Below are 14,850 nucleotides of genomic sequence, written 5' to 3' on the forward strand. Positions count from 1 at the left end.
GGACGAATTCTCCCCTTGGGTTGGTGGGACCAATTGACCCCACAACGAGCTCATTTGGAAATCCTCTCGGAGCTGGATGTACTTCCATTGCTGCTGCAGCAACCTATTGCCAGGGAGAGGAACACCAGAATCAAGTGAGTGTCTTTAAGTCCGACCAGAGCTCCAGGAAGATCCTCTGGACTCCCAGGAAGCTGGACTGACCAAGCCTGAGCCACCTCAACAGAGTCATGGGCCCCAGATGCGAGGAAAGTCCATCAAGGTATCCGAGAACCGCGTGGTGCTATTTGCGAGGGTCGCAAGAAGCTGAAACTGCAAAGTGCCGCTGATCTGAAGTTTGCCCATTGCTGCCGCCAACATTCAATTCATAGTTCAGGCGTCCTCCCTCTTGTCCTCACGACAGACTCAGGAACAACTGGATCGGCAGACCCACACAGGAACAGAAGCCAGCTGCAACCAATTTCTTCTAACCAGAGGTAGTGTAAAACTAAGGGGACTTGCCTCTTGTTGTGTAGCCTTCTAGTTCTCAGTTGACTGTTCTTGGTTGCTTTTGCAGAGTTGCTTGCAGCTTTGCCCCTCACAAGCCTCCCAGCTTGTGGCCCTAAAGTGATTTCTTTTTTATACAAAGACTTCTAAAAACATTGTGCAATACTTTTAACCTACCTGCAAGAAGTGCTTCATCTCACCTAGACTTTTGCCCAACTAACATGTCCAGGCTCCCTGAAAGACTCTTCTAACCTCTGACTTTGTGCTTTGCCTTTCCCCCAGGAAAGGGTTTGCATTTGAGGGTTCAAAAAGTACTTACCTGCTTAAGAATATTTGTTAACCATTGTTTTATTCCCTCATCTTCTCCCTTTGACACCAACCGCCGTATTGCTCTAAATGTACTAGTGATATATAAATGTCCACAGTGTCCTATTTGTCACCACTGCGTGTAGGAAGAAGCTTTGTGCCTCCCTGAATGGGTATTTACTGATTTAAAGAAACTGTGTAGTTCAAAGTATTTTTTTGTTACATATATATTGCTCCCTTCTAAGGAAGGCTTATTCAGCTGACTGTTAAATGAGTGCATTGTTTAATCAAGCAACATTGAGTGTAAGTGTTTATTTGGATACTTGTCACTGTGTATCTGTGTAAAAACCCTGCAACTCACATTGACCCCTCTTGAGATGAGCCTGGCAGCTCAGCCACTTCACCAACTTGTGTAGTACATACTTATAACAAAGGTTGGTTTAACTATTGCCAAGAGGTCAAGGCGGTGTAGTCTCCCACAGGGTACTGCACTACAATCCTAACAACTTGCATTAATCCTTTAGAAGTGGCAGAACAGTTATCACGCAAGACACTTTGTATAATGCAAAACTGCGTTGAACCCGAAATAAGCAGTGTTACATGGACCTAATCATTTGGCTCGATGGTGTCACCCCGTGTCGCCCACGTGCAAGCTGAAAATAGTGCGTTGGTGTGCATTTAAGGGAAATGTACTATAAATAGACTGGTTATTTCACTGTATTGGACCCAAATTTGTACACTAACGAGTGGAGGCTTTCACCATGAATAATTAATCAATCATCCTGTAAACCTTCAATCAAGAGAAATTTAGAACTACTGGGAAGTAGAGATTTTGTTTTTCTTCTTTTGCTAAAGCCAATAATTAAATTCATATTCTGTTTTTTTAAAATATTTGTTGTACTGTTAAATATAACACATTTAGCAATCAATACTTCTGTGCGACTTTTTTTTGTGTTTTGACCTTTTCTAAAATGACAACTTTTTTTCTTTTTTTTGTTTGTTTAGGAAGTGGAAATAGGAATTTGCTACCAAACCAGCAAACCCCTTATGGCACAGAAAATAGAAACTGGTCCTTCGATCAAGTGCACCATAATCAGCAAGCCAAGTATCCAGCAGGAGGTCCAAACTTAAATCCTGTTGCAATGCAAAATCAACCAACCTTCGGACATGGAAATTGGGATCGAGAACCATTGATGCAAAATACATTGCTGCCGCAAAAAGACTGGAATCAAGATCCATTGATGCAAGTTGGGCAATCTGCGAAGGCTGAAAATGTTGCAAGTCAACCGGCTTCTTTTGGTAGGTCATTGAACCCATTTGGACCAAAAGGCATGGGCTCAGAACTAAGACCGTTTATTCCCAATGAGTCTCGTGGCCCAGGTGGATTTCTCTCTGGTAACCACAGCTTTGGGAATGAATACAGTCGATCTGATCGTGGACCTCTGCCTGGCAGCTTAGCAGGAGGTCCTGCACCTATTTTGGGCCGAAACAACCCTTTAACACCTGGTATAAACAGACTTGTTGATGTCCCTAGAAGTCAGCCAGGAGAAATATACATTAGAAGTTTACAGGAACAAGGAACTCCTAATCAACCAATCTCCTCTGGAGGTTATGTTTCTGGATCACGTGCTAATTTCACTGCTGATCCGAAAATGCTGCATGCGAATATGAATTTAGAGGGAAGAATGGGCAATGTTGGATTACCTCAGTTTCTGCCTCAAAATACTCGTGTGAATTCAGATCGTGTGCCGCTTGGTCCTTCTGCTGCAATGGAATTTCCAAGGGCTATGGCAGCAGAGAAGAAGGCCAGTCCACTCACTGCTGAGATTCTTAATCGGATTCGTGGAAAGGATGTTAAATCTGCTACGGTTATACTTGCCTCTCTTGTTGCTTCAAATCCCACACTTCAAAGTAAGTTACTTAATTTGTTTGTCAGCTGTTAAAGTAGACTTGATAAAATGTCTTTGCATGGATGCTACTACGCTGAAGCTATAAACGCGCGTTTGAATACATTCTTTCTATTGAATTGTAATGTTCTGGGTGTAGGCTTTAAACGCTGATTAGTTCCAATAATTTACTAACCTGACACAAGGAAAACAAGGTGTGTCCTAGCCAGCCCCTCCGTCCCACCCTTTAGATACCTACCCTTGGCTTATGGCCAAAACTAGCTGTTATATTTCAAATTCATTACCATTAAAATCCAGTTTTTTTAAATTGAATTGTTGGTATTGGACTTGGAACCTAACAAATTAGGTGTTACATCCATTCCGTGCATTAATATAATGTAAAGTTAGTTGGTAATGTGGGTACGAACCAAGCATGCATTTACTTTTGATGGCAGATATTTATTTCCTGTCCAAAACATTTGTTACTGCATTATCTACAACTTATTGGTGTTGTCAAACATCTCTATAATCCTACTTACTGTATGCTTTCTGGTAGTAAAACCTTTAATAGAGCCTATGGGAGAGCAAGGAAGCAATTCCCTCTTGTCCGCCCACGTGCTCCCCTTTATTGGTCTTTTATTCAGTGCTAAGCACAGTAGATTTTTAGGTACAGAGACGTTCTTTTTCTGCTGGCGTCTTCTCATGGTGCCTATGCCTCAAGTCGCCAGGCTTCAAGAGGTCCACCTTCTGCATGAATTTTCATTCTTACTGAGCTCATCTGCTCAGTGTGCAGTGTTTAAAGCTTGCTAATTGTACAATTCTTTCCTATGTAGTATTTCCAAGAGTCTGATTTGTTTTTTGTTATTGTGCATTTGTTAGGCGCTTATTCAGTTAGTCACTTCTGTTTCAAAGCACCCACAGGGCAACAGATAGGGAACCGGGGTTTGAAAACAATACAGCAGAGGATAAAGGCGAACCTACTATGCCTTGTGAGTATTCATTATGTGCAATTGCAGCAAGAAGAGGGAATGTAGGAGTGGGGGATGGTGCTGGAATGTCTGTGCTTGTGGGTGAGCAGCAGATGAGCTATGCTTCCTGGAGCCGCATTGAATAGATGGTGCGAGCCTACAGGACGAAGCCCGGGTGGGTGCTGAGGCAAGTGCTACAAGGTTAGGCAGAGGCCAAAGAAATTGGGTATTTGGGGGGACAGGACCCCGGAGTCCTAGTATGTCACTCAGGTGCTGTCCTTGTACTTTCAACTTTTTCCTGGCTGGCTTTCGTGTTTTGTCGCAGTCCTAATCTAAGCCTCGGTTATGATATGGCATTTGTGACGCACCTATACACAAGTGTTTCAAGACGCTCCAAGGAAAGGGAGGGGAACAAAGTGATAGCGATCTTACAAGGCCAGGTGATGGTGAGATTGCAAGTGCAGGGGATGGGGGAGGGGAAAAGTACAAGAGGGTGAGGGGGCAGTGCAGTACATGGGATAAAGGAGCTGCCAGGTGCTATTCAACAAAGGAGAAAGCTATGCAGGCTTTGGATCCTGGTGATGAAAAGCAACTCAAAGACCCAGCTAATGATATTGGAGTGCAGAAAGAAGTCTGCTGAATTGCAGGGTACAATTAATCTACTTTTGATAACTGTGAGCAGTCATATTGGCCGTTGCAGTGTTCCTGTAGTTAATCAACGTGCATGCCTGGGATTACTTTCCACCTCAGCAGCTGATCTAAAAGTCTTGCAGTTGTTGAAGATCCTGATCACTGGAGATTTGGTGCTCCAGACACAAGGTAATCCCCATGTGGTCTAGTGGGTCCTTTTCTGTGAGCAAAGAAGCCTTGAGGTAGGGTACGCCCTCTTTTTTACTTTTGTATCTAGGCTTGTGTTGGGCTTTTTTACTTTGTGTAGTCAGTGGAAGCCATTTTACCTGCATGAGGTCAATTTTTGACCCTCATTCACAAAATGGAATTTTGATGACCTTTGTTTGCTTGGAAAACGTGGCCTTGATACTGATTTTCAAAGTCTGGAGGCTATAGGCAGCCTGAAACCAGTTCTGACTGGCATATGCAGGGCTTGCTGTTAAGATTGGATAAGTAGGAGCTAAGGGCTGCCCCTGGGTATTGAGCATTGACCAGTGACCATTAGCTGGGGAATGAGGAGCTAGTTCAGTGGTCTGCAAAACCTCTGCATCAGATGGAAACTTAAACATTTGTTCAGTGTTTATGACCTCTTGTGCTCGATGTCATACAGATGTGTCCTAAAGTTTCTTAGATATATTTGATGGGCATCAGCTGGCTGTGAGCCTACAATAGCTCCCAGTAGCTGTTGGCGTCAAGCTAACCAGACTCTACTAGGCAACAAGCGGGAGCTAAAGAGCTCCCATCTCCCCTCAATTTTGTACCCTAGTAATATGTAGCTCTCCAGCATGGGGTCAGGCATGGATTCCAATGCTCATGAATATTCCCCGTCAGGCTGGGTATCCTCGGTTAAAGAAAGTGTCACTTCACTTACTATGTCTCCTCTAAACAAATCGCTGTCCTCTGGGTCATACTGCCTGCAGCCAATGACAGCCCTCTCCCTAAGCCCCTCCTCTGGCAGCCATCGTCACATTTCTACTGCACGTTTCAGAGTTGAGGAGTATGTGAGTTTTGCTCGGTGAGCTACTTCTACATTTTTCTTCGCTTTTCATTGGAAAAAGTTTCTATTTTTGTCAAAGAGCGTGTGTGCTCTTCTCACCATCTGCTGACAGCAGGCATTCATTTGTCGGTGAAACTCAGCACCCCTCAAGGGTGAGGATCGTTGAAGTTTCCAGAAGGCCATCGGGCTTAATCCGCACCTCCAGCCATGACTGAGGAGAAGGAAGATCCCGTTTCTGGCCCTGCACCGGATGCGGGTCACAAACGTGTTTTGTAGAGGACAAACACCTCCAATGCCTCTGATTTCACCTGGACCTAAAAGGAGAGTGCAAGATCTGCCTCGGGTTCTCCAAGAAAACTATGAAGGATCGACACAGTAGACTGGCGGCGTGGCTAAAGGCCAAGGGCCGTGCCCCGAGCAGGGTCATGCCTCACCCAGACCGGCTGGTTTGAGGAGCAGGATTCTAAGTCCTTTTGAGGGCACCCCATCCGTGGGGGCCCAAGACCAGGCCAAGCACCACGAGTCTTGTTCCATCAGGGTCGCCGAGCAAGCAGGACAAGCGATGGGCAGGGCATGATCAACATCACCATCTGCATCCATCGCCAGTTAGCAATCTAGCTTCTCCTCCAAAAAGGAAATTGTCCAACCCGGATAAACTGCAGGAGAAGCCAGAGAAGCCAAGGACGGAGGAAAAGGTGGCTGACCTACCCAAGAAGGCCCAGGTGGTGCAGGAGAAATCTTAGTCGACGATTTAGCTGTTGGCTGCTGCTCTCACGAAGGCCAAAGGGACTGACCCCATGAAGGTGTACCCCTACTGGCCCAAGGTGACTTTGGAGGGGTGAGGGTGGAGGCGGCTGGAGAAGTCCCAGGCCATGCAAGTTTCGTCCACGGACGTGGACCTGGAGTCCCTACACACGGTCCACGAGAACTTGGAGGACGACGGCTGCAATGACGGCATAGGGCCGATCACATCCGCTCCACTGGGGGATGTATCTTGGAAATCCTATCGACCCTGCACTTAGGTGTCAGAAATCCAGAAAAGGATGCCACAGGGCCCGGTTCCTGCCGCCCCTGATCAGCCTCCGGCTAAGAGGAAGAGTCATCCGATGACCCCGTTTTAGCTTCCACCTCTGCAACATGTGCCCCACCCCTGGTGGCCTTGGGGACGGACAGGGTGACGGCATAACGGCGGGCGGATCTACGCAGCCGAGGGCGTCCCCACCGTATGAGCTGGGGTTGTTCCATTCCATGGTCGCCAAAGCTTCTGAGCATTTCCAGCTTATGCCTGAGGAGACCAAGAAGGGAGGGTTTCCTGTACCAGAGGCGCGAGGCCAAATGGAAGACCATCCTGGCACTGCCCCTTTTGGATGACGTGTGGGAGGAGGGCCTGACCCTCTTGAAGAACCCTGACCCTCTTGAAGAACCCTTGCAAAGCCCCAGGCATGCGGGATAGGCTGGAGAATAAGTACCAGGTGCCAGAGGCCCCTCCCAGGTGTCTATGGTCTCACCCATCGCCATAGTGGTTACGGTGACCGCGAGGGAAAGGTTGTCAAACACTTCCTCGTCCTCAGTCCATCCAGGCAGCGAGGGGAAGAAGTTGGATGCCATTGGCAAGAAGGTCATTTACACTGCAACATCAACCATCAAGAGGCGGCCCATGCACTGGCGATCCTGGCCAGGTAAGACCGGGAGCTGTGGTACAAGCTGGACCTGATTGTCATTCCTCCCCGACAAGAGGATGTAGGCGATCGCCCCCTTCCAGGAGGGAGAGGTGGCTTTTGACCATGCTATCAGTGATGCTGGACATCGCCGACACACGGTTCCGGCAGATGGGGAACCGTGTCTGCCTCCGTCGTCGAGGCTTGCTGAAGGCCACAAATTTCCTGCGGGGGAGGTCCAAGCAAGGTTACTGGACATGCCGTTAGACTCATTTAAACTTTTTGGGATTTTTTTGACGAGTCCCTACAGGTCAGAAAGGCAGATACAGTGCTCAAGCAACACTGCTCTTTCATTCTCTTCCTCCTCGCTACCCTAAAAGATCCACGACTTGGGAAGCCTATGTTCAAAGGCCTACGGTGGAGGTGGTCAGCGCTGCCGTTGCCCTCCAGGCAGCACGCCGGTGCTGAAGAAAGACTGAACCAGCCAGGACCTCGGGGGCGGCCCCCACCCATGCACACCCCGATGGGAGGCCAGCTGACAGGAGATTAGTCAGCGAGTGGGAGATCTCCGGCAGATGGGTGCTGGATTCTCTCGCCCAGACATACTCTGGGGTTTCAGCACAGGTGTCGTGGATCCCTCCAGTGGCCCGGCAGGAGCAGCACATCCCTCTTCTCTTGGAGGAGTTACTGGCCATGCTGCAAAAGGCAGTGGCAGTGGGGTGGGGGGGCCGAGATGGTTCCACAACTACTCCGGGGCTCCGGAGTCTACTACAGATACTTTTTTATTCAAAAAGAAAACCAGAGGCTGGCGGCCCATTCTTCTAGACCTGCGCCAACTGGAGGAAGGAGACTTCTTGGTGTCGCTGGATCTGGAGGACTCTTACTTCCATTTCCCCATCCACCGGATGCATCGAAGTTCCTATGCTTCGTGGTGAACGGAAGACCCTATCAATTCAAGGTTCTCCCCTTCGGCTGGAAGTCGGGGCCCAGGATGTTTACGAAGTGCCTGGCACCAGTGGCGTCTCATCTAAGTCTACAGGGCATACACATGTACCTGTACCTAGAGGACTGGCTCATCCGGGCCAAGTCAAGGGAAGTGGCCCTTGGACACACGGAAAGGACTGTTCAGCTGCTGACGGATCTGGAAAGTCCCGTTTGATTCCATTGCAGAACGCAATGTCCCTGAGGGTCGGGTTCAACGTCTCGGACCTGCGGGGCAACGTACAACGGCTATTGCCTGCCACGGTGCAGACATCAAGTTGCTGCTCGGCATGATGTCTTCATGCATCTACCTGATCAGGCTATGCAGGTTGCGGCCTCTTAAGGAGTTCCTGGACGCCCACTGGATTCAAGTGGCTGAAAGCTTGGTGGCCAAGATCCCGCTCAACAATTTGTTTTGTTGGGTGGTGGGGTGTACACTTCAACATCGCGCAGGGCACAGGGTTTCAAAATCTCCTCCCCACCCCCCATATAGCAGGAGACTATTACCATGGATGTTTCCCTGGAGGGATGGGGAGCCCACACAGGACGTCTGCACACCAGAGGCCTGTGGCTGCCACAGGGGAATGATCTTCCCATCAATATCCTGGAGCTGTCCGTGTTCTGGGCCCTCAAATCTTTCCTTCCGTCCCTGAAGGGCAAGGTGGTGAGGATCTTCAGACAACACCACTACAATGTAATACACCAGGAAGCAGGGCGGCATCCGTTCTCCAGTGCTCTCCAAAGAGGCGCAGTACTTGTGGCATTGGGCCGTCAGACAGGAGATGTTCCTCATCCCCTTTCACCTGGTGGGAGTCGAGAACCCAATCGCTGACTCTCAGCAGGGAGTTGTGTTCCTGCCCTGAGTGAACTTTAGGACCATGTGGACGTATCTTCATCAAATGGGGCGGGCCCCAGATCGATCTGTTTGCGACGGCAGTGAATTCCAAATGCAAGAAGTTTGCCAGCAGATTCCACCAACCGACGAGCAAGGGGGACGCTTTCTTCTTCCCATGGGAGGGCATGTTTCTGTACGCATTCCCGCCATTGCCTCTCCTCCTGCATGTCATCAATCAACACAAACCGTGCCGATGCAGGATGATACTCATCACCCTGGCGTGGCCGAGGCAGATTTGGTACCTGGACCTTCTCAGCCTGTTAGCGTTGTTCATGGTCAAACTGCCAGTGGTCCCGGGTCTCCTCACCAGAGGAAGCTCAATCCTGCATCACGTCCCAGGATTGTTGAGCCTGAGGGCTTGGCTCCTGCAGCCCTAGAGTTTGGAGGATACGAGTTGCCAGTGGACTGCAGGGAGGTCCTTGCCAAGGCCAGGGCACACAAGTAGAAGCGTTACACTACGCTGGTCACCGAAGATCACTCCCGAGGGTCACGGCCCGCAGATTCTTCCATACTTGTTATCCTTGGCCAAGGCAGGACTGACGCACGCCTCAGAGGGCATCTGGCGGCTATCTCCCACTACACCAGGTTTCCAGGACGATCTATTTGGTCTCATCGTCTCGTCAAGGAGTTCCTCAAAGGACTGTACCAATTTTTCTTGCCAGTCAAGGCTCCTTCCCCGGCGTGGGAACTCAACGTGGTGCTGACTAGGCTCATGATGGTGTGGGGTGAGGGGAGCTTCTAACATATGCATCAGGCCTCTCAAGTTGCTCTCTGTTGGGAAAGATTTCCATTTCATGTTTAATTTTCCCTCCAGTTTGTACCCCCAACTTTTTGTTGCTGTTACTCCATAGTCTGACTTTTCCATTGGAGCACATCATTCTGCTGCACTCCCCTGGGTTTTTCGATCACTTTATTATGGGGATAACTGACATGCCCTTACAGTTAGGGAAACAAAGTCTCCCAGTACTTAGTCCTTGTCAATGTTGCAAGTGCACAGTGTAACTTCCAGTATAGTGCGCTTGGGTCTTCCGGTTATTTCTAAAGGCCCTAGATACACTCAAAGGATTTTTTAGGAGTGCAGGTGTGCCTTGGACAGGGCTGGTGGTAGCTTATCTTCATGTACTTTTAACCCTTTCCTGCCTGGTAAACCGCGGGCACCGCGTTGGTCACAAATAGGTGACCTGGCTCCAAAATGGCCCTGCCACAAGGTTCTTTTGGCCATCTTGCCCCTTCATCTTCCCCAGGTCGAGCCGACCCGGGTCAGTCCTTGTTTGGGCATGCATTCTCCAGTGAAACTCCAAGCTTCCACAGGCTTCTGCATGCCTTGCGTGTGCTTCCAGGATGTGGGTTGGACTGTCTGGTTCCAATACACATCCTGGGTGCCAGAGAGTCTGGTGTGCTGTGAATTTCTGGGACCACTGTGGTCTGATTGGTCCACGTATGGTGTGCATGTATGTGAGCAGATCTCCCATTGGGTCCTCTTAGTTTTAGCACAAAGGATATTCTGGATAAGAGAAGGCTCCAAACACCCATACCATGTTGATCTCTGGCGTGCTCACTGAATGAAAGATAGGATCCAAGTATCCTGAAATTAAGAAACGGAATCGCTTTTGACCCACTTGAAGGTTTGGCATCATGAGCACGCTTGGGTCCCGCTGGACCCCTCTGCATCTAATTGAATAGGCCTGCGAAGACTCTTCGACCCATTGGAATAGTGGGACTAACTATTCTCTGCACCTTCATCAAACCCTGTAAGTAAGCCTTCTCGGAAGTGTTCCTGGGCCAACCAGTGGGCTGACCAGCTTGCGCAGGATCTTTACCCTGATACTTGGTAAGCTCTGTGTTCACGGCACTCGCACCGAATTTCATACACTTGGCGTTCCCATGTCTAGAGTAAAGGGAGAGCGCCCGAACCGGAGTATAAGCGGTTACCGTGTCGCCCAGCTGTGGTGATGAACTTGGCAAGTGCATTGCAGCTGTGACCCTCTGTGCCCTGTAGCCTGCTACAGTGAAACTGGCCTGATCCATCCACCAGGAGCGGGGAAATCACCACTGTCCCGTTTGTGAATCAACGCTGTAACTTCGCTGCTGAAAGCCGCAGAGCCACAAGATTGCTGCATTTGAACCTGCAACCGAAGTGGACTAGACTGCTGGAATTTGGTCCGGAGTGCACCATGGGTCGGTGAGTAATTGCAACCCTTACCGGTGGCCCCTAGCGCATCCATCCATTTTTACGCACAAGTGGCTCCTGAGGGCCCCCTCTCCTTTCCACACATAGCCTGAGGTATCAAATTATTGCCAACTCCTGGAATCTGTTCTACCCTCTCGGGCAGACCCTCCACGAATAGTGCGAACCTAGTCTGCATCACCTCACCCACCTTCCTGAGCTGCTACAGACCCTACAGGAGACCCAGTTTTCACCCATCTGCACTACTGCATGCACCTACATTGGAAGTACGTTTGAGCAATATGCTCCCCTCTTCTTAGGGACTGAACTGCCTTTCAGTTTGGATTGTGATCACTGCAGAACTGCCTAAAGACTACCTGCTTCCTTCCCCTTTTCTAGGTTGTGGACCCATTGTGTGCATTAACCCTTTAGGCCCCTTGCTTTTGTATATGTTTCTGATGCTTGTTAATCTGCTTGGAATCACATGCTGTGTATATAGTCCGACATCCAGTGGTCACCGCAGAGTATTGCATCTTGTCTTTCAGGAATCGAAAGGGGACATCAACATGGGTGTGCCTGTAACACTATCCCTAACGTGTAGTGTACCCAAAATCCCTCACGCGTGGAGGTCCCTCAGATTGCTTTTTTCCGCCCAGCATACTGGTCGCCTTGTGCGGAGCTCGTCCAGAGAAATTGCTATTGTTCTTCGACCTTTGGTCGTATATATATATCAAGAGTTAGAGATATTAGCCTACCGTCTCTTCCATCAATGGCTGTTTTCCAGGTCTCTGCCGAAGACGGTTCCTCGGATCTTCAACAGACGGGGTTCTGGTGAGCGCTGCCGACCACGTGGCTCGGCCTTCTGGCCGGCCTACACAGTAGGGAGAGTGGGGTCGGGTTGAAATTTCCCTTTCTGCGCATGCCTTTCCCTTTCCTCTTTGTTCCCTGGTTCCCTCCATCACTTTCTATTTCCTATGCTATGGAGAGGACTCCATTTAGGTTTTGTCCTTGTAAGGCCAAATTCCCTTGGAAGGATAAACACCATAAATGTAATCAGTGTTTGCCCCTTAATCACGACAGTTTGTGCGGCTTGCAAGCTCCTGCGCCCGAAAACTTTGAAGGAGCGCTGTTAAGCAGTGGGCGGCCTACGGAATGTCTCAGGCCAAGTCTAGCTCTCCCGCTGCCACAACCGCCGATTGTGACGAGGGACTGAGTGACGAACAAGCCTCCAATTCAGAGGCGATTGACCCCTCGGCGGAGCACTCTCACTCCGGATCGTCTGTCCCTGGCCCCGCTAGGCAAGACTCATTCCTCCTATGGGGAATGTTCATTCCGGCGATTAAGACTCTTGCGTGTTACACACGAAACACACAACCCCAGGAATGTCTTCGACGAAACTACCCATATAGCCAACAGGCACTCAGAACTTCGGGCCTGCCCACCGACTGTCGGGATCGGCAGCCCGCAACCTTGCAACCGCCGAAGCGTCTTGCAACTGGGCCCTCTAAATCAAAGGGTGCTGCCCCCAATATTCAGGAATCCGTCGAGACGCATCGTAAGAAAAAGCGTCCTCGGCCGTAAAGGCCCTGGTCCCGCCGAAAGTAGTTGCGCAACCAGCGGCCCGAACTTTAGAACTTCCAGATTCTGAAGCGATTACCGAAAGCATTGCCAGGATCATTTTGGCGGATTCTCACAAGCAACGGTCCAAGGATTCATCGAAACCCAAGGACAAGCACAAGGATTTGTCGAAATCAAGGTATAGGCCAAAGGAGTTACCAAAACCTACAGAAAGGCCTACAGACAAAGGGCCACTCGTCAACTGTTGGAACCCCGAAAATACTTTTCAGAAGCTCCGGAGGGGATTTCTTCAACTTCTGCAGACAGAGCCACTAGAAGAGCCCTTTCCACCCCTGGACAGATCTGGATCATCTGTTTGGACCAGAGAAAAATTTGAAGGATGCATGGACAGGCTAGAGAGGTTTGTGGAACTCTGAGAAGGCCACAAGCAAGAGATCTAGGGAGGAAGGTCACTAAAGCGAAGGTGCTGGACATGTCCTTTGGCGGTAAGAATCGGTTTGGGAAGGTAGTCGACCAGTCCGGCAACGCCATCAAAACCAGCACAGAGATGGCCGTTCCTTTGGCACGCTGAAGCACAGCTGGTCTTTTCCCTACTCCAGGGGTAAATCGAGGAGGTCCACAAAGGATATGCATGTCCTACAGACAGCCTTCCCGCTCATCTAAGCAAGAAGCCTACAGGGGCTACACCCAGTCCTACGGTAGTGGAGGTTGCTGTCGCCCGGGGGTGCCTAAGCAAGCCTGAACCTGCCAAGAAAGAGGTTGGGCCCTCACTTGTGTAGCTTGGTGGGAGGGCAGCATGCTAGCTGATGAGGTTTGTCAGCAAGTGGAGAAAGATTACTACCGACAGATGGGTGCTGGATGCTAATGCCCAGGGGCACACAATGTTCCAACGCAGGTTTCCTTGTATGCTGCCGGTTCCCCGTCAGGAGCAACACATCCCTCAGCTCCTGGAAGAGGTACGAGCTATGTTACGGAAAAGGGCGATAGAGCTAGTTCACCAGCGGCTCCGGAGTCTATTCCAGATGTTAAAGGATATTTGGACCGCGCGCTATCACCACCAGGGTGGTCCCTGGCACTCTGGCGGCTCTGTAAAAAGGGAAAGGGGGGAGAGTTAGTGGAAATAAGCTGGAAAAGTGCAAGAGAGCAGTGATGTGGTGTTGGCAGCCTCAGCACGGTGGGTCAGTTGGCTGGGCTTGGGGTGTTTACGGTAGTCGTCGTGTGCTGTTGTGCAAGTCTGTGTGGTTTGTTTTGTTGTTGCAGTGTAGTGAAGTTTGTGCGGATTGTTGTCTTGTAGGCTTGTGGTTATCTGGTTAGAGTTTGAGAGGCATAAGCAGAGGGGTGAAAATGTTAGTTGATTGGTTAATTGGCACTGCTGTCCTTGCAAATCTGTCTAGGTGTGATAATTGCCATCACTCACTATTCCATCCGAGTACGGCACTTGCTAATTTTCAATATCCTATGTGGTTGTGAGGAGGCTAGAGATAACGATTCCATCCAAGTGTGGCACCTGTTAACAGCTAGTCTCACCAAGTGTGGCGCATGCTAACATTACATGTCCATCTAGATGCGTCGCAGGCTAAAGTTCAGAATTCCATCTAGGTGTGGCACATGCTAACATTCACGTTTCTATCTAGATGCGACGCAGGCTAAGGTTCAGTGATGCATCTAGGTGTGGCACATGCTAACATTGTTACACCTGTCCAAATGTTCTCTCTAGGTGTGGCACTAGATAACATTGGCAAGTGTGCTAGTATGTAGTGCAAGGCAGTGTTTACAGTGTAGCCATGAATAGATTTACATTGGTGGTAACATTTCTCTGAGCATGCATGGTGCAAGTCCTATGGCAGTCTACATTATGGAAAGGTAAGGTAGAGTGGCACATTAATAGTTTTTGTTGGTGTCTGTTGACTGCTGGCTTCATTGGCTTCCCCTGTTGACGCCTGCAGACAAATCCTGGAGCCGCCAGTGTAGGAGCCAGTCAAGCTGCTGGTGGTTCCAGATCTGTTCACGAGAGGAGGCGCAATCCTTCACGACCCATGATCGTTGAACCTGAAAGCTTGGCTCCTGCAGCCTTAGAGTTTGGAGGTTATGAGTTGCCAGCAACATCCTCGCCAAGGCTAGGGCGTCATTGACTTTGAAGTGCTACAGCCGTGAGTGGAGTTTTGCTATGTGTTGCCGGTCGCAGAAGATAACCCCTCTGAGGATCACACATCCATCAAGGTACAACTGTTGGCCATCTGACGCTACACAAGATCCCCAGGG

General features: G+C 49.6%; 1 protein-coding gene across 2 annotated transcripts in view; it reads left to right on the forward strand.

The window, feature by feature from the left end:
- Positions 1 to 14,850, forward strand: part of LOC138497213 (uncharacterized) — a 371,787-nt gene that overhangs the window by 347,297 nt on the left and 9,640 nt on the right. For both annotated transcript variants that reach the window (XM_069620537.1, XM_069620538.1), the window contains one exon: positions 1,795 to 2,700. In XM_069620537.1, the coding sequence (XP_069476638.1) occupies positions 1,795 to 2,700 (906 nt within the window). The remainder of the gene's footprint in view (positions 1 to 1,794; positions 2,701 to 14,850) is intronic.

Source organism: Ambystoma mexicanum, chromosome 5q (assembly GCF_040938575.1).
Source record: "Ambystoma mexicanum isolate Mex_15411 chromosome 5q, UKY_AmexF1_1, whole genome shotgun sequence".
Taxonomy (NCBI): Eukaryota; Metazoa; Chordata; class Amphibia; order Caudata; family Ambystomatidae; genus Ambystoma; species Ambystoma mexicanum.